This window comes from Artibeus jamaicensis, unplaced genomic scaffold, assembly GCF_021234435.1.
Source record: "Artibeus jamaicensis isolate MK-2021 breed Jamaican fruit bat unplaced genomic scaffold, CSHL_Jam_final scaffold_1964, whole genome shotgun sequence".
NCBI classification, from domain to species: Eukaryota; Metazoa; Chordata; class Mammalia; order Chiroptera; family Phyllostomidae; genus Artibeus; species Artibeus jamaicensis.
Genome location: NW_026522030.1, coordinates 71,132,597 through 71,152,472, shown reverse-complemented (window position 1 = coordinate 71,152,472; position 19,876 = coordinate 71,132,597). Strand labels below are relative to the sequence as shown.

Here is a 19,876-nt window from a genome sequence, read left to right as displayed (position 1 = left end):
TAGGTCACATTTTATTATTTTTTAGTGTCTAGTAATTTTGGATTTTATCTTGGACATCATGTTTAATACTTTATAGAAAGTCTGGATTTCTTATGTTCCTGTGAAGAACATTAACGTTTTGTATTAGTAGGCAGTTAACTTGGCTGAACTCAAACTTCCAACTTCACCTTCTCTGCAGTGAACAACAGCAGATATCCCGGTTTAGTTTGTTCATTTAACTATGAATGGACTGTTTTGTCTGTCCCATAACTGGAGAGTTGGGTGGTTTATATGCATAATATGAAGTTTTTCTGACTTCTCTGGAGTTTTTCTTCTTTACTTTCCAACCAAGTCAGTCCTGAACTCTGTTTCCTGATTCAGGTAGTATGACCACAGGTTTCACTCTTTATTTTAGCTGCTTGTCATAGCATCAGGTGGTGCTACCCTCAGATGGAAAACAATAAAACATGAAGTTCAGTTCCATTCCCTTTTCCCAGTTGTCAACTCCCTATAGTTTCTACAGCTTCTTGCCCACTCTCTTATGCCTTCAGGGTTTTTTTATTGTTGTCTAGAGTTTATAAATGCTGTCAGTGCGAGGGTTGGTCTGTTAATAAGCTATTACATGATTACTAGAAGCGGTAATTCCCTTCTTTTAAGGCAAAGGATGATATTAATTTAAAAACTATACTATACATGTTCTTCTCCAGTGTGACCTAGCTACTCCTCCATCCAGAGCTGGAATTGAATACCTCTCCTTGCATCTGGTTTGCAATATGACTTTTAAAATCAATAGAATGTGGTGAAAGTGATACCACATTGACTTTTGAGGCTAGATTAGAAAGGTCTCTGTTCAGCTTTTAAATGGTTCTTTGGGACACTTGCTCTGGTGGCCACCAGGTGCCATATAAGGTATTCATTTCTTCTGAGACTTCCATGTTAAAGAGGCTTTGCATAGTTACTCTGGTCATCAGAAAAGCCCATTCTCTAGTTGAGTGCCACTGAATGCCATGGTTGAATTCATAAGAGGAAGAAGAATGGCCTAGCTGAGTGATACCCAAGTTCCTGACCCAAGAATATAATAAAATAGTTGCTATTTGAAGTCAAAAAGTTTTGGATTAATTTGTCATGTAGCAATAGTAAATGGAACAAAACTGAACCCTGAAAGAAGGAGTCTTAGACACCCTTACAATGTCTAAGCTAGTCATGAGTAAAGATGCTGGTGAACAAATAAAAGTTAAGTATTGGCTTTTTTTTCTAAGTTGGATGGAGGTTGTTAAAAATGATATAAACAACAATAATATGGAAGCTGGTATACAGTAGGGAAGAGGAAAAACTAATGATAAAATTTTCTAGGATCTTTGTATTATATTGTTCAGAAGGCTACTTGAGATTTATTTTAAGTAGGTATGTTGGATAAATAAATTGATTGTATGTCTTATGAAACAACAGAGGGAAAAAGAGAACTCAGAAATAAAAATTAACCCAAAGCAGAAAAGTAAAAGCTGAGAAACAAAATTGTGGTAGTTAGAAAAAAACAAAATAAGTTGCCTTAGATCAGAGCTGTTACACCAAGAATCATGATAAATGTAAATAAATGAATTTCAATTACCAAAAATAATAATTATATTTTTAAAAATGCAGCCAAATGTTGTTTCGGAAGACAAAACAACTCAGCAGTTGAAAATAAAAATAAAGGGATAGGAAAGATATATCATTAAAAAGCAAACCAAAAGAAAGCAGGTCTGTCAGTGTTAATATCAGGCAAAATGGAATTTTTGGGTGTTTTACCTAGGAAGCACTTGCACATGTGCACAAGGAGACATGTGCACAAGAAGACATGTACAAGGATGTTCATTGCTGCATTGTTTGTAATACTGAAAAATTTAAAAGAACTTATATATCAGTAGGGAAATTGTTAAAGATTTTGCTTACCTTGGTTTAGTCTTCAAATGGAGACTGCAGCCTAGAAATCAGAAGGCTGAGACTCACAAAGGAAGCAATGGAAGAATTAGGAAAGATCATTAAAAGGAAAGATATATCTTTAGAGACTCTCGTATTCCTAATTATTATATATAAATGCAAAAGTTGGACAGTGAAGAAGGCTTATAGGAAAAAAATAGATTATTTTGAAATATGGTATTGGGGAAATTTCTATGGATACCCTAGACTGCCAGAAAGATGAACAAGTAAGCCCCAGAACAAATTAAGCCTCGAACATTGCTGGAGATAAAGATGACAGCACTGCAGTTGTCCTACTTCAGGCACATCATGAGAAGGTAGTGTTCTTTGTTTTGTTTTGTTGTATTTTATTTAATTTTTATTGTATTTTTTCCATTACTCTTTAGTCCAGTTTTATGCCCCTCCACCCAGCAGTCACCACACTGTTGTCCATGTCCATGAGTCTTTTTTCCTTTTTGTTCACTTTCTTTACTACCTACTCGCTCCCCCTCCCACCAATAGCTGTCATCCTGCTCTCCATCTGTGAGAAGATAATGTTCTTTGGAAAAAATAATAATGCTGGGAAAAATAGAAGGCAGCCAGCAAAGAAGAAGACCAATGAGCTAGATTGATTCCATAAAAAAAGCCCATAGTGGGTCTGCAGGAGCTGAGCAGGGCTGTTTGAGGACAGGATACCATGTGCCTCACTCATTAATAACGTCACCTGGAGTTGGAGCCCACTCATTGACATATAATGGAAATATATAAACTGTGAAATATTCATATAGGGACACTATATGGCAGTTAATGGCTGTGTTTCAAAACCATTGAGTAAAAGAAATATTACATAATGTCAGTGTGACATTTCTAAACACAAAATAATACATTTGAATTTCTAAGACTTTTTTTTAATTCTGAAATTATTTTCTCAAATTTCACAGCAATTAGCTATGCTCCTATGGTTATCCAGGGTTGGGCAAAAGTAGGTTTATAGTTGCTGTTATGGAAAATAATATACAATAACTAAAAATAACACAAGAATACCTGTGTTTCACATATTCACAACTGTAAACCTGTTTTTCCCCCACCCTGGATGTATTTGAATGTTAAGAACTGTGCCCAGAAACAGTCCACGTCAGCAACAGACTAGCTGTCATTAAGAACAATCACTGTACACTAAAGAATGAACACTCTTGGAAGAGCAAAGAGCTGTCCTCATCTGAACAAGTAATCTATAGAATTAAATATTTTATAACAACTCACAGTGTGCTCAATACTGTATAATAAGAATATATGCAAAAATATCTCCTTTTCTCCTGAGTTGCTTGAAATAAAACATGTGGGATAAAGAGGTACCAAGTATGTCCTGTGAAGAAAAAATTAGAGCTGTCTGGAGGCAGATGTTTGTTAAGTAATAAATTTCTAGTGGAACCTGTGCAAGCTGGAATCTCTGTTCTGTAAATAAGTAGATGTTGAAATCACAATGCCCTAAGATGTAAATTGTGCATATATTTATTGAGAACTTACTATGTGCTGTGTGCTTTACTTAACATGATCATGAACACAGAGATGAACCAGCAGTCCCAAGTTGTTTCTAGACCAGTGGAAGATGGAGGTAACTATAAAATAAGGCAGGATATGTTAAGGGCCTTGTGAATGATTCACATAGCTTTATAGCTTGAAAGGAGAATGAGATTATTTTCTTTGGAAAGATCCAGAATGACTCTACAAAGGCTGTTTCACATATTTGTGAATGTGTATTTTTGGGTGATTAAAAGTGGCAGGGAAGTTGTTTTGCTACACCATTGCTCTCTTTAGTATTTAAAACTCTTCTCCCCCACCTTCTTTCTTAAGAAAAATACTACTGTGCATTAAACCTTTTGAAGTCTTTAATGGTGTTACTGAGAATCATTTAAGCATTTAAAATATATACCACATTTTATTATTATTATTTTAAATTATTTTATTGTTGTTCAAGTACAGTTGTCTGCTTTTACACCCCCCCCCCCCCCCCGTCCCTCACTCCAGCCATCCCCACTTCCCTGTTTCCAACCCCACCTTGGTTTTGTCCATGTGTCCTTTATAGTTTTTCCTGAAAACCCTTCCCCTCTTCCCCCACATTATCTCTTCCTGCCTCCCCTCTGGTTACTGTCAGATTGTTCTTAATTTCAATGTCTCTGGTTATATTTTGCTTGCTTTTTTCTTTTGTTGATTAGATTCCAGTTAAAGGTGAGATCATATGGTATTTTTCCCTCACCACCTGGCTTATTTCACTTAATGTTCTCCAGCTCCATCCATGCTATTGCAAAGGGTAGGAGCTCCTCCTTTCTTTCTACTGCATAGTATTTTATTGTGTAAATGTACCTTAGTTTTTTGATCCATTCATTTACTGGTGAACACTTAGGTTGCTTCCAGCAGTTGGCTATTGTAAATTGTGCTGCTATGAACATTGGGTGCATAGGTTCTTTTGGATTGGTGTTTCAGGGTTCTTGGGATATAATCCCAGCAGTGGTATTGCTGGGTCAAAAGGCAGTTCCATTTTTAGTTTTCTGAGGAAATTCCATACTGTTTTCCACAGTAGCTGCACCAGTCTGCAATCCTGCCAGTAGTATACTAGGGTTCCCTTTTCTCCACATCTTCCCCAACACTTGTTTGTTGATTTGTTTATGATGGCCATTCTGACCAGTGTGAGGTGGTATCTCATTGTGGTTTTAATTTGCATCTCTCTGATGGCTAGAGATGCTGAGCATATTTTCGTATGTCTCTGGGCCCTCTTTATGTCCTATTTGGAGAAGTGTCTGTTCAGGTCCTTTGTCCAATTTTTGGGTTGTTTGTCTTCCTGGAGTGGAGTTGTGTGAGTTCTTTATATATTTTGGAGATAAACCCTTGTCCGAGGTGTCATTGGCAAATATGTTTTCCATATGGTTGGTTCTCTTTTCATTTTAATGCTGTTTTTGTAGCCATGCAGAAGCTTTTTAATTTGATGAGGTCCCATTTGTTTATTCTTTCCTTTATGTTCCTTGCTTTAGGGGACATACCAGTGAAGATACTGCTACATGGAATGTCTAAGATTTTCCTGCCAATGTTTTCCTTGAGGGCTTTTATGGTGTCACAACTTATATTTAAATCTTTTATCCTCCTTGAGTTTATTTTTGTGTATGGTGTTACTTGGTGGTTGAGTTTCATTTTTTTGCATGTAGCTATTCAGATCTCTCAACACCATTTGTTGAAGAGGCTATTTTTACTCCATTTAATGTTGCTGCCCCCTTTGTCAAATATTAATTGACTGTAAAGACTTGGGTTTATTTCTGAGCTCGCATTCTGTTCTATTGTAGACACCACATTTTAAAGACAACTGTGGTAGCCACTGGAAACTGACCATTGGGTTTGATAAAGGGGGAATTTTATGTTATGGTTTATGGGATAGAATGGAAAAATGCTGTAGTGAGATGGGCTGATGTTTTAAATTGGAGCACAATAATAGCAAAAAGTGCTGAAGTTAATGGACTGCTTAGAAATATGGTTACTTATTTGATGAGAGAGGCCTTTTAATGTGGCCACGTACAGGTGTTTGCAACCACAGTTCAGTTCTTCCTTGAACTTGGGACTGTGACCCTGATTGATGTCAGTGAAAGTTATGGTAGAAAAAGGAAATTTAAGTCATCCATGAATTAAAGGCAAGTACAAAATATGTTTAATAAGCAATAAGTTTTAACAGCCTTACACATTATACATAACTTAGATTGAAAAGCATACGAAGATGCTGGTGCTCTTCTAAACCTGGAGCTTGCTTAAAAATTCTCCTGTTTTCCCCAAAGCCATTTCAGTACAAATTGATTCTAGTCCATATGACTTAAATATGATTTTTTAAAAGGTTGAATGGGATATGGAAGAGAGTTAGGGGGTGACATTTGATTTATCACTTGGGCAATATGAAGGAAATGCCATGAGGGCTGGACATGAGAATTCTAAGAAGCATCAGCAAGTGGAAAAGCATCAGAAATGCAAATTGCTTTATGTCTTTGGGCCTCATTGTCTTCATTTGTAAAACTAGAGAATTGGACTAAGTGAGCCCTAAGGGATTTTTCTGCTCCAAAATTTAGTGAAATAAACACTAGTTAAAATGGGCAACAGGGCCAAATATAGTTTAAATTTTTTTTCCAGTTTTATTGAAATATAATTGATAAATAACATTGTATTAGTGTAAAGTATACAACATAATGCTTTTATATGTAGATATTGCAATGTTTGTTTTTAAAGACAGCATCCCTGCAGTAGTTGAAAGGAATAGGGTGGAGACATGGAAAGGGACAAAATATTGGCAAGAGGAAATTGTTAAATGAAACAAGATTCGAAATTAGAGGCAGCTGATAGTCTTGGGGGCAATGCTTCTTTTTTATTTCTGATGTTTTCTTTCTTGTTTTCTTAATTACTGTAACATTCCTGGTCACTTCTAACCTTCAGGGAGTTGAAGTGATTTATTCTGGTAAATTTGGGAAGAAGAAACTGGGTGTGCTCTGCTCAGCTCAGCTCCTCCATTTTGCTTTTAGACATTTATCCTGACCACAGAGAGCTGTTTACTTCTCTAGACCCTGTCTTACAAAGCTGCTTTTCCAGGAGCTCTGATCTGAGCCAGCATTGCCCATGGCCATATGGGTAAATCTGTCAAATTTGGAGATTCGGTTTTTAGGCAACTTTGGCCCCCATGCTAAACCATATTCTTCAGTTTAGCCTTCATCAGTAAAAATGGTGATGTTTTGGTCTCCCTTTGCCATATCCTCTTCTCATTTCTCAGTATGTTTAGAATTTGGGTGAACAAGAAGAGTATTATTTATTTGGCCCTTTCATACCCCAAAAGCTAGGATTCAAGGGGAAGGGAACCAACTTTGCTGAAAAGGGATATTGTTTCCTTGAATTAGGAGAAGGCAGTAGTTGTGAAAAGCTAGTGGTCTTTGAGGTGTGATGGAGCTTCAGGGATTCAAAATCATCTAGGTAAAGTAGGAGATAAAATAATTATCTGAGAATGATCCAGGAGAGATGGAATTAGAAACTTAAAAGAAGAAAAGATTTAGAATTTAATCTATGAGAAGTGTACTCAAGAATCAACTGAAGAGGACTAAGGGATTGCCAGTTAGGATGACAAACAAGATGATGTTAACAGGCTTGGATGGATGGTGCTCACAGATAGTCTTATTCTTTGCCACCAGGGACAAAGTAGTGAATACTGCTCTATGGAATATATTTTGTTCTTGTGTTATATTAATTTTCATAAGTAAATGAAGGAACCTGTTAGGACTGTAATGGTTACATCAATACTGTTAAAAATGTTAAACTATACTTATTTGAATATGATAGTTTAGACAGCCACTAAGTTAACCCTTATCTTGAATGATTAAGATTTTTCTTTTTTGTATGTGATGTATGTTTGGGTTTTTTTATTAAACTTTTTTTTAAGATCCTAGTCAATGAAATACTACATGGTAGCAGCCTCAAATACCAGCAGGATAAATTTTTAAGATCTGTTGTTTTTCATTACATAGATAGAGCCAATGGTTTTATTGAAGGGTATTATTCTTTATATGAGAAGTTTAGTCGCTGTCATGAGGAAAAGGAAATATCCTGGCCTATTTCTTTTGTCTATTGACTTTTCTAGGACCAAGGGAAGTACCAGGTTCTCCACAAAGTAATCTCAAACTATTCTTTGGATGCCTGATTTCTCTCAATTTCTACTACCCTTAAAAGTCAAAATGTGAGTGACTCAGGTGGTCTGGTATGAAGGCATATTTTCTGCAGGGGCGGTGTACCAACCACAAGGAATGAGTTTTCATGGATAAGCTAAATTGACATTTAAGAGCAAGGCCCCTGGCTTCAAATTCAAGATGGCAGAGTAGGAAGTCCTGAGCTCACTTCCTCTCATTGACACTAAAACTGCAACTACATATAGAATGACTATCTCTGAGACCACCTGAAGACTAGCAGAAAGATTTCCTACAACTACAGAGTAAAAACCACCTTGAAAAGGGTAGGAAGGGTAGAGACTAAGCCTAGTCAGCACCTACCCTACTCCCTCTTCATGCAGTGACTCACAAGTGGAAGGGTTACTGTAATCTTGGAGGTCGTCCCTGGAGAGCGAAGAGTCTGAGCCCTAGCCTGGCTGACCTGAACCAGGAAGTGAAGCCCTCATAACATCTGTCTTTGAAAACCAGTGAGGCTTACATATGGGACAGCCAAAGGGCTGTAGGAAACCCACGTTGCACTCTTTTTGAGTTCTGGCACAGAGGGAGTAGTTTAAAAAGCAGCTAGATCATATGTGAAGGTGATTCATTGACTAATTTTAGGGTGCATGTTGGAGGGACAGGGATCTTTTGGAACTTGCTTGAGCCACAGGTGCTGGTAGGTACCATTTTTCCCCTTCCTTTAACCCAGCTGGTCTGACACTGTCTATTAACTTTGTTAACACTGTTCGCCCCACCCTGGCATTTCCCTGAGGGCCTATCCAGGGTAGCACCCCTCCAAAGCACTTCCTGCCCTGCCACATACAGTGGGTAGCATCACTCAGCACCAGCACACAGCAGATGCACTCAGCATCTACAACAGCGGGGGTGAGCTTTGCAGCCAGCCACATCAAAGCCTTACCCTTCATTCCAGTGAGTCTGCGACAGTTGTGGCCAGGCTTCACAGCCAGCAGGTCAGGTAGCAGCCTTCCTGCCAGTGTGTCCACAGAAGTTGTGGCCCAGCCACAACAGGAGGCTATATTAGTCCCCCCTCTAAACCACCTTTCTCTGGTAACAAGGGGGACGTTGAAATTAGGGCCCCATTGGAAAAAAAGTTCACTTTTTCAAGACTAAGAGATTTAGGTTAACTACCTAATACAATACATAAAAACAAAGAGGCAAAATGAATATAGAAAAGAATATGTTCCAAACAGAAAAATAGAATAAAACCACAGAAAAAAAACAACATGCAACTGAGGTCAGCTGTCTGCTAGATGAAGAGGTCAAAGTAACAGTCATGAAGATGCTCTTTCAACTGTGCAGACAAACAAACTCAGTCAGAACTTCAGCAACTTGAACAAAGACCTAAAATTCTAAGAAAGGACATAATAGAACCGAAGAATGTAACAATTGAAAAAATCACTGTAGGGAATCAACAGCAAGTGTGATGACACAGAAGAATGGATCAACAATCAGGAAAACAGGATCCTTCCACAGGATAGTGGAAGTCACCCAAATGGAAGATCAAGAAGAAAAAAGAATTTAAAAGAATGAAGATAGCATAAGAGACCTATGGGACAACATCAAGCATACTAACATTTGAATCATAGGTCCCAGAATGAGAAGAGAGAGAGAAAGGGACAGAAAACCTATTTGAGGAAATAATGGTTGAAAAGTTCCCTAACTCGGCAAAGGAAACAGGCATCCAAGTCCAGGAAGCAGAGTCCCAAACAAAATGAACCCAAAAGAGACCCACACCAAGATACATTATAATTAAGTTGTTGAAAGTTAAAGATAAAGAGAATCTTTTTTAAAAATAATTTTATTTAGTTATTTTTCAAGTACAGTTTTTTGTCTGTTTCTCCCATCCCAGCCCCTCCCCCACCCTGTGCTCCCACCTCCTTCCCATTTCCACCCCCCTTAGTTCTCGTCCCTGTGTCCTTCATATTTGTTCCTCCAAATCCCCCCCCCCCAAATTCCCTTCCCTCTTCCCTCTGGTCACTGTCCCCTTGTTCTCTATTTCAGTGTCTTTGTTTTTATTCTGCTTGTGTATTTGTTTTGTTGTTCAGCTTCCTGTTAAAGGTGAGATCATATGGTATTTGTCTTTCAGCACCTGACCTATTTCACTCAGCATAATGCTTTCCAGTTCCATCCATGTTGTTGCAAAGGGTAGTAGCTCCTTCTTTCTCTCTGCTGCATAGAATTCCATTGTGTATATGTACCACAATTTTTTGATCCATTCATTTACTGACAGGCGCCTAGGTTGCTTCCAACTCTTGGCTATTGTAAATTGTGCTGCTATGAACATTATGGTGCATAGGTTTTTTGAAATTGATGTTTTAGGATTCTTAGGATATGATCCTAGAAGTGGAATTGCTGGGTCAAAAGGCAGGTCAACTTATTTTTCTGAGAAAATTTCATATTGTTTTCCATAATGGTTGTACCAGTCTGCAGTCCCACCAACAGTGAACTAAGGACCCCTTTTCCCCACAACCTCTCCAACATTTGTTGTTTGTTGCTTTGTTTATGATAGCCATCCTGACGGGTGTAAAGTGGTATCTCATTGTGGTTTTAACTTGCATCTCCCTGATAGCTAGCGATATTGAGCATCTCTTTATGTGTCTCTGGATATTCTGAGAATCTTAAAAGCAGCAAGAGAAAAACAACTAGTTACATTCAAGGGTATTCCCATAAGACTGTCAGATGACTTTTCAACAGAAACTTTGCAGGCCAGGAGGGAGTGGCATGATATATTCAACCTGATGAAAGAAAAAAAACCTACAACCAAGAATACTCTACCCAGCAAAGTTATCATTCAGAATAGAAGGAAAGATCAAGATTTTCTCAGACAAGCAAAAGTTAAAGGAGTTCATCCCCACTAAACCAGCATTACAAGAAATGTTAAAGGGAATTCTTTAAGTGGAAAAGGCCAAAACTAAAAATAAGATGAAAAAATATTTACTGGTAAAGGCAAACATAGTAAAGATAGTAGACTGACCACTTATAAATATAGTATGAAAACAATAAAAATGGCAATAAGCACATACCTATTAATAATTACTTTATTTGAAGTTGACTAAGTGCTCCATTGCAAAAACAGATGACTGAATGGTTTTTTTTAAAGACCTCTACATATATTGCCTAATGAAGACTCCAGATTGAAAGTCACACAGAGACTGGAAATAAATAAATGGAAAAGACATCTCATGTAAATGGAAATGAAAAAAAAAACCAGAAGCTTGGATAGCAATACTTATATCAGACAAAAAGACTTTAAAACAAAGGCTATATAATAAGAGACAAAGAAGGACTCAGCAATTGTTTTCTTCAGATAAACCCCCAGAAGTGGAACAATTCAAAAAGCTGTATGCACCTCTGTTTACTGCAGCATTATTTACACTAGCCAAGTTGTTGAAGCAACCCCAGCATTCATCACTAGATGAATAGATAAAGAAGTGGATGTGTGTGTGCACATGCACACAATGCACCGGAATGCTACACAGCCAGAAAAGAAACGGATCTTGCCATTTGCAACAACATGGGTTGATCTAGAGTGTATTATGCTAAGTGAAATTAAGTCAGAGAAAGACAAATACTATATCATTTCACTTAGAGGTGGAATCTAAAAAACTAAAGTGAACAAACAGGACAAACTGACCCATAGATACAGCAAAACTGATAATTGCTAGAAGGTTGGGCGGTAGGGGTATGGGCAAAAAGGCTAAGGGGATTAGGAGGTACAAACTTGTAAATAAGTCATGGGGATGTAAAGTACAACATATAGAATAGTAATATCAATATCACAGTAACTTCTTATGGTGACAGATGGATAGTGGACTTTTTGTGATCACTTGATAAGGTGTATATAAATGTTAAATCTCACTATGTTCTACACCTGAAACTAATACAATATTGTATGTCAACTGTAATTCAGAAGAGCTTTACATTTCAGAATAAAAATTAGACATAAAAAAACCTCAAAATGTATGTTACTATACACAGTTTCTTGGGGAAAGGGATGGTAAGTAAGAGTGTAGGATTTGAGGAGGTGATTGTACTTCAACAGGGTGGGGAGGGAGAACAGGATTTGGTAAGGGAATATGAGAGGTGGAAGCAAAGAACATTCCAGGCATGGTACATTGCTTAGTCCAGAAAGAAAGGAGGTGTGGTGTCTGGTCATCTTCAGGGAATACTGTTTTGAGCAGGGGCTTGCTATAGGACAAGGATGCAAAGGGAGTGTGGTCTCCATGAGTGGGAAAATAGCATGAAAACAGATTGTGCAAAGCTGTAGGAAGCCAAATTTTTTTTTTTAGGCTGGGTGAGATTCTGATGAGGGAATAGCCTGTGGAGAGGTAGAAAATGAATATTCAGTGGAGTTGATTGCTGGAATGAGATTCTAGAAGAAAGGGAAATAAGAGTCTAGTAGTCATGCAGGTAAAGTCAGAAGGGAAGTAAGGAGGAGCTAAACGGAATGATAAAGCAGGGCTCAATTTTACTTGAAAAGTCAAGCAAGTAATTTTTGTAGTTGATGAAAGAATACCTCCTGATACTTTTAAATGTAAAAACTATTTTAAATATACCTACTCTGCTAGAGTTTTTATTTCTTTTCCACTTTTGGTAAAAGAATAATAAAGAAACAACATGTGTTGAAAATATTAGGTATATAACAGGGACTGAAATAATTTCAAATAATTTTTTTTGCTAGATTGCTGTTGTAAAATAAAAATACATTTTGATTCAGAACTTTTATGAAGAACTTGGGCATTTTATTACAACATCTGTTTCTACATTTTAATTTCTCTCCTTCCTTTTTTTATAGGTATTTGTCTACTATTTTTTCAAATGAGAAGAACTTTTTGTTTGCCACAAGAAGGCTATTATCCCAGAATGTTAATGGGTTTTCAGCTATTAAGATGTAATGATATACCTTGAGTATTTAACTATAAATTTGAAAAATCTCCATGAACAATCTCAAAGGAATACTTAGAATGCACTCCTGGTAAATTGGCTCATTTTCCTGTAATTTACTGGAAGTGCTGATATGAGAGCAGTCCTAATGTGAAAAGTACATTAATCCCTGGAGTTACATTGTATGTATTAAATTATTACTCTCAAAGAATAAAATGTATGAGGCCATTTAGCCTTCATTCACATTTGTTACTTAGAATAACAGTAGAGAAACAATCACTTATCTTTTGAGGCACAAAATTAGAAATGATACATTTAATATATTTTAAAAACAAGAGGTACAGTGATGCTCTTATGCTTTTTACATAACAATTGCTCTTTTCCAAAATGAGAACTGTTCTAGTTAGAAGCAGGTTTCTTCTGGCTTTGTGGAGGCCTCTTTCATTCTGTTGGTAATTGAAATATTTTTAGAAACTCATAATGCTGCTTTCTTTGATGTCAGTCACAAAGATTAGTCTGCCTTCTAGTCATGAGCTTCTACCACATTTAAGAAGGTAGTCAACTTGCAGGAGCAGTGGCTGCAGGAGCATTTAGGGTCTTAGAATTTTGTCTAATTGTGATTCTCTTTTTTTCTTCTTTGCCAGGGGACTGAAAGTTGTGGAACTGTAATTCTTGACATCAAAGTTGGTGGGGTTTTTTGTAGGCAGTCATTATGATTCTGGATGATTAAGGTAGATAGGAAGGCCCTTCTGAGCATTTAACAAAGTCCTCAACAACCTATACCATGGACATAAAGCTGGAGCTGCCTCAGGATGACCTGCCTCTCATGGCCAACACCAGCCACATACTTGTGAAGCACTATGTACTGGACTTAGATGTGGATTTCAAAAGTCAAATCATTGAGGGCACCTTAGTGCTTTTCTTTCAGCCTGGAAACAGATATGGGAAAAAGAGTAGTTCCACTGAGGAAACCTGCCGATCAGAGTCAAATGAAGCCTGCAAATCTAGGATGCCAGAACCTTGCCATGTTCCTGTGACAAATATAAGGACCTTCTCATCTGAAATAAGATACAATGATTTTGAAATCTGTGGTAAAGGTGAAAAAAAGACTTCTGGTAAAGATGGTAACCATGACAACGGGGAACAGGCTTCTGGGATTTCTAGCTCAAAGTACCGCTGTGACACAGGGATTCATGGGAGTGAGGATTTTTTGCTAGTGTTGGACTGCTGTGATTTATCTGTGTTGAAGGTTGAGGAGGTGGATGTTGCTGCTGTGCCAGGTATTGAAAAACTTACAAGGTCTCCCAAGCTCAGGGTTGTTTCTGAGCTCAGGAATCAGATTGTACATGAACTTGTGACTCTGCCTACAGATCGTTGGAGGGAGCAGTTAGACTATTATGCTTGCTGCAGCCAGGCTCCTGGCTGTGGGGAACTCCTGTTTGACACTGACAGTTGGAGCTTACAGATCAGGAAGACAGGGGCTCAAACAGCTACTGACTTTCCTCATGCCATAAGGATACGGTACAGAACCAAACCCCAGGGGAGATCAGTTACATGGACCTCAGACCAGAGTGGCAGGTAGGTATTGCAGCCCCGTCTGTTGATTTAATACACTGGGAGATGAGCCTTTGCAGGAACGCTCTCAGACAGGGGACCAACCCTGCAAAGATGCTCCTCTTCATTCTGTGGCATTACCCATCCCACCTCAACTCCTTAGACTCACAGTGAAGCAGGTAAATTCCCAAGCATGCTCAATTCTTAATAGAATTACTTCCCTTAAGTCAGGATGAAAAGATTACTTTATTAAGCCCCTGTATATCTGAGTTAGGAGATTGAAAGGCAAGCCTAATGATTAAATCCTGAGCCTACCCCTCTGTTAAGATCTCTGCTGGTGACTGCCAGTGCTATAGATGGCAACAACATGTGTCTCTGAGTAAATACTTTCTCAAAGTTCCTTTGCATTCCCTCTGAGGGTGTAGACTGCTGCCGAGTCAGATTGGTGTGAAGCTCGGCAGAGTGCTTCCAGATAAAGCCATCTCTACTTTGGGACTTTCTTACTGTCCTGTCTCTTGGCAGCTATGCCTCCCTGGACTTTGTCTTTTGTCATATAATGTGAACCTCCAAAGTCTTTGAAAGGTCTGAGTATGAGGAGTGTGACAGCCCTGTTGATACTATACCAGGGAGACTCCTGGTTTTTAGTGTGAGAAGAAGGAACTGATGAGGCATTGATTTTGCGGGGGTATACTTAGGGAGCAGTTTGTTCTTTTCTTCTTGCCTCTCCTCCAACAATTGTTCAGGATTTTTAGAATTTGACAATTTTTTTAATCAAACTTTATTGATCCCTCATTATTATACCAGTTTCTTTGTGCTACTGTACTATAAATCACTATGGTCAATATTGCAGAGGCTAGAGGAACATTGATCTCTGCTTGGTTTGAGCATCTTCTTATGTAGCATTGGACTCCCTTAATGGAGACAGTGGTCTTGGTAAACTGCTTATACCTTTCCCCAACCCACCTCCCTCCGAAAAGATTTGAAGAAAATCTTTTAGATTTTCTTAAAGTGTCACTTTGACTTTGAGCTCTAATTATCCTGTTCCTTGCCTCTAATCTTACCTCCTATTCTAGTCTCCGGCCCCACTTGGAATGAGTTCACTTCCTGTTTTATTTCTGCTAGAGCCTGAGTTTGGGAAATTGCAGGGTTGATACAAACTTACGTCAGTACAAAAGCATAGTGGTTTATTTATAGAATAACTTATTGGATGTTTTGGGGAGACCACGAAGGGAAACAGGTGTTCTTACTGTAACCTCAAAGCTTTGTTTTGAGATTATTAAAGATGGGATTTTTTATAAGATTTAACTGTACTGTCTCTGAATACTTAACTAGGAAATTGTAGTTTTTATATTCACAGACATTTAACATTTGAATTGAATAATAAGGAAGAAGGAACTATTCACAATATTTGAAAGAAATATTCATTAATGGCCTCAAACATGTCTTCTCAGTGCTCACTACAAAGAAAGAGAGTAGACTTCTGAATTGCATTACATGTAAAGTGTTGCCTAGAAATGGATTAATGATGATTTCCGTAAAGAAACTAAAGAGGTCCTTGGGCACAATTTGCTTCAGCAAAGGCTGACATGGTGAATTTATTCTCAATGTCTCCTTTTCTAATAATTCAGTAAAACACATAATCTAGGCGTTTAAACTGTATCCTTGGAAATTTGTGATTATATGTTAGTAAAGAAATGGCATTTATGCAGTCATACAAGGGTAATAAATGTTTTTTTAATCACCAAGAGGTGTTGTTTTCCTCCCCCTTTGGGAGGGGATTTTATTTAAGATTATCTTCTGCGAATGGCCACCAAATCTTGGTAAACTCTCTCACATGCTTAAGAACAAACCTGGATATGTATTGATAGCTGTCTGGATATTCTTAAGGACTCTAAAATGCCCAAGGATCCCAAAATGCTAGACAAGAATAACTCCTTAGCGATATGAGTGAATAGTAATTATCAGGGTTACAATGCTTTATGAATATAGTTGTGTGAAACTATAAAATTTTACAATCATGTGAAAAGTATAACTGGGTAGAGCTTATTTCCTCCAATTAAAACTTAAATAGCTGTTACATTTTTTACCCTTAATACAGAGTACTATCAATATACCTACCCTAAAGTTTTAGTCCTGGTTGAGAAACTTTTCATTCTCATTTTAGAGGTGGGAAAATTGAAGAAAGTTACTGGAAACTCCTGGAAAAATCCATGTCTAATTGTGCAAGAGAGCTACATTTCTTATATTTGATCTTTACCATGTCCCTTACTGTATGTGAAGATTTCAGTACATTTTAAAAATAAATGCATTATGTTAGCTTTCAATAAGTTTTTATTTCAAGCCGATATTATACATAAACTCAAGTACCTCTAAATTGGTTTTTTTCCTTTCAAGTTCCATCAGTGGTTTCTCCCCTCCCCACCCTCACCATACCCCTTATCAAAAGTAAAACATATTTTTTATTATATAAATAATCATTTAGCAGGTCAGAGGAACCCAGGATGGATTACAAAATGTGACAAAATTAATGACATTAAAATATGTGAAATGACCTCACTGAGCAGAGTAGGGGGAAAAGATGCCGACCTAAATAACTTTGGAAACGTGTGGAGTCTGTAAAGCTAAAGGCAAAAGGAAGTGTACTGTAGTTGATAAAGTTGTTTCCCATGGGCATACAGGTTAACAATTTTGGTATCACTAGACATGTATGCTGGAATTGAACAATTAAGGAAATGAATGTCAAATGATTGGAGCCAGCTTTCTCACTGTTGAAGTGTATGGATGAGCAAGGGCAAGAGGCTAGAAAAATCCATGTGATAATGCATTAGAACCAGAGACGTTGCTGTGAACTCACATTAGCTTAATGTAGACATGGATGTTTTTGCAAAGGAATAATTACAGACATGGTGTTTCCAAGGGTAAGTATACACACATATATTTCTTTGCTTGTCAGCTGAAAGGGTTTAGTAGTGAGCACACTCTAGTGCCCAGATCTTGGTTTCTAATACCATTCTGCAATAAATGAACCAGGGCTTCTTAGAGAAATAGCTAGGATTGGAGCAGGAAGTATATAAGATGAGCCTAGAGCAACAACCTGCAGCTGTGGGTAGATGTTAAAGATCCATTAAAATATGTGAGACAACATCACTCAAGAGGGTGGGGGGAGAAGATGCTGACCTAAATAACTTTGGAAATGTGTGGAGTCTGTAAAGCTAAAGGCACTGCAGCTAAAAGGAACTGCAGTTGATCACGTGGATAAGACACATTGATGGAATGTACCCTTGGTATGATGCTGCCAAAACTATAACCCCAGTCTAACCAAGAAAAAATGAGGGACATTCAGCAAAATATCTTACCAGTATTCCTCTAAACTCTCAAGGTCCACATAGAGAAAGTCTTAAGAAATCCACAGCCTAAGGAGATGTGATGATTAAAAGTAATGTTGTATTCTGGAACAGAAAAGGGACATTAGAGAAAAACTAAGGATATCTGAATGAAATTTGGACTTTAGGTCCAAATAATAATGCATCAATTATTAAAGTTCATCAACTGTGACAAATGTAACATACTAGTATAAAATGTTAATAATAGGGAAAATTGAGTATGGTGTATATGGGAACTCCATATTTTTGCTTTAAAATTTTTTTAACTGTTCCAAAATAAAAAGTTTATTTAAAAAAACCTTCAAATTTGAAAAGAATTTATCATCTTTCCACCTTGAAATCCCCTTTTTGTGAAGGCTTTTCTCCCATTTTTACCAAGTGGCAGTGTTCTCTAGAGAACTGAAAATACATTTGAAGCTATAAAAGTGTATTTCTTCCAATAACTAACAATAATTTCTCCTTTACCATTATTATTCTAGTTCTAAAGTAAAATATCTGGATGTATAAAAGCTACATTTTCTTGCCTTTGTTTAGCCATAATAGGGTTGTGGCAGCCTTTGAACTGAAATGCTCTTTCTTGCCTCCATCATTCAGATACTGGATTTTAGGTGACATTAAAAAATGAGTAATGAAGCAAGCATGTATAGGGGTCTGGCAGAAGTAAAGCTTGCTTAAGTGTGGTTGGTAGGCTAATAACATGGGTGTAATAATTTATAGTTTTAATTTGAACATTTTACCTAAAATGTCATATGGCATGCTTGAGTGTGATATTGTTAGGCTACAGAATTACATGCTCATGACTTTGTAGTAAAACATTTTGTAATAAAAAGGGGGTATTATTTGTGCTGGACCCTGTATAATAATCTGAAACAAGCTGGTTCTTGAAACAATGTTTACTTTGTGTGTGTGGTGTGTGCACTTTATAAATATTCCAAAGAACTATGTAAGAACAGGGACAGGGTCGAGAATGTGTAAAGGTGTTCTAGCTAAGTTAAAATGAAGGGACTTAATATATTTTTGGTTTAGGTTCCTTACATATCTAAGAAAAAAGCTTTCAAAACTGGACATCTTTATTCAAAGTTTATGTACTTTCTGCATTCCCCCCCCCCCCATTGCACTGGGTAAAATGTTAGTTAAAACCAAAGCATTCTCTCTGGTAACCCACTCCCTTTTCCCTTAGCATCACTAAAATAGTTGTGGAACCAGCCAAGTGGTCTAGGAAATCTGTGCTTATGCTGATAACATCATGGAACATTAGTTGAATGGAGGGGAAATTTGGTAAAATATAGCAAATTTATTTTTAAAACTACAACTACTCAGATCATTGCTAAAGAAACATTAGAAAAATACATTGTAATTTAAAGTAATTTTATAATTTAAAATTTCCTAAATCACTATGATATTTCTTTGTTTTAGGCAAGACCTAGATGAAGTTGGCAAAATACAAAGGAGGGCAGTTTTTTTCTATTATATTTATTGCTCAGCTATTGGACTAAGAATGATGTAGACTTTTGGAGTATTTTTATTTGACATCAAAACCAGATGTTAAAATGTTTTCTCCTCCACTAAAATAGTTTCATTGTTTTATATTTCACTATAAAGGAAAGTTTTAAAATTAAAAGAATGAGCAGAAGATCTTTCAAGGAGATTTTTAGATCTAAAAGGGATATTTCTACAGTTAATTTTTCTTTATTCCAGAAACAAATACAAAATTTATGAGAAGTGAACTGGAAATACACATTAATTATATAATATTGTTGTATAACTGCAAAGGAGAAATCGAGAATTCCATACTTGAAAATGGAAGAGTTCTACATCAGCCTCTTTTTCCCATTATTGCACATTGTAGAACCACATCCATTTCCCAGAATACCACTCGAGTTATGGGAGAAAAGACAGTGTTCTGTCTTAAGTAACTGAAATGACTAATCAAACAAACAAAAGAATAATCAACATCAACAGAAAATAACAAAACACAAAAAACTATAACCAAAAGCACAATATATTGAAAAGAACCAGGAAGGTGAGAGCCAAGGGACCTGAGTACTCCTCAGAGATATGCTGCCAACTACCTGTGTGACTTCAGATATGTCATTTTATATCTCTGGAGCTTACTTTTCTCATGCATAAAATAAGAATCCATTTGAGGATCTCCAAATGTTTTCCACATATAAAATTATTTATTCAGAAGGGACTTCCAGGTGAGAAATACTGTTTTTTTTTTTTTTTTATGAGCAGTTTGCCTATTTTACACCTGAAACACCTCTGGTGAAAAGTGAATTCTTGAGTCAAAGCCATTTTCATTCAGTCCAGTCCATTTTAACTATACAGAAAATCTGAGTCAAAGCAGCATTCTTTGACCAGCCATATAGTCAATATAATTGAATTCTGTTTTTGGTA

General features: G+C 37.0%; 1 protein-coding gene across 8 annotated transcripts in view; it reads left to right on the top strand.

Moving 5' to 3' along the window:
- The window catches only part of AOPEP (aminopeptidase O (putative)), a 439,006-nt gene that overhangs the window by 39,659 nt on the left and 379,471 nt on the right, over nucleotides 1-19,876 (top strand). For 7 of the 8 annotated variants that reach the window (XR_005080838.2, XR_005080837.2, XR_005080836.2 and 4 more), the window contains exon 2: nucleotides 13,184-14,117. The exons of the other annotated variant lie outside the window; for it this stretch is intronic. Coding sequence is in view for 3 of the 7 variants with exons in the window: in XM_037133315.2 (XP_036989210.2) it covers nucleotides 13,324-14,117 (794 nt within the window). In the remaining 4 variants the exon portion in view is untranslated. The remainder of the gene's footprint in view (nucleotides 1-13,183; nucleotides 14,118-19,876) is intronic. 8 annotated transcript variants of the gene reach the window in all.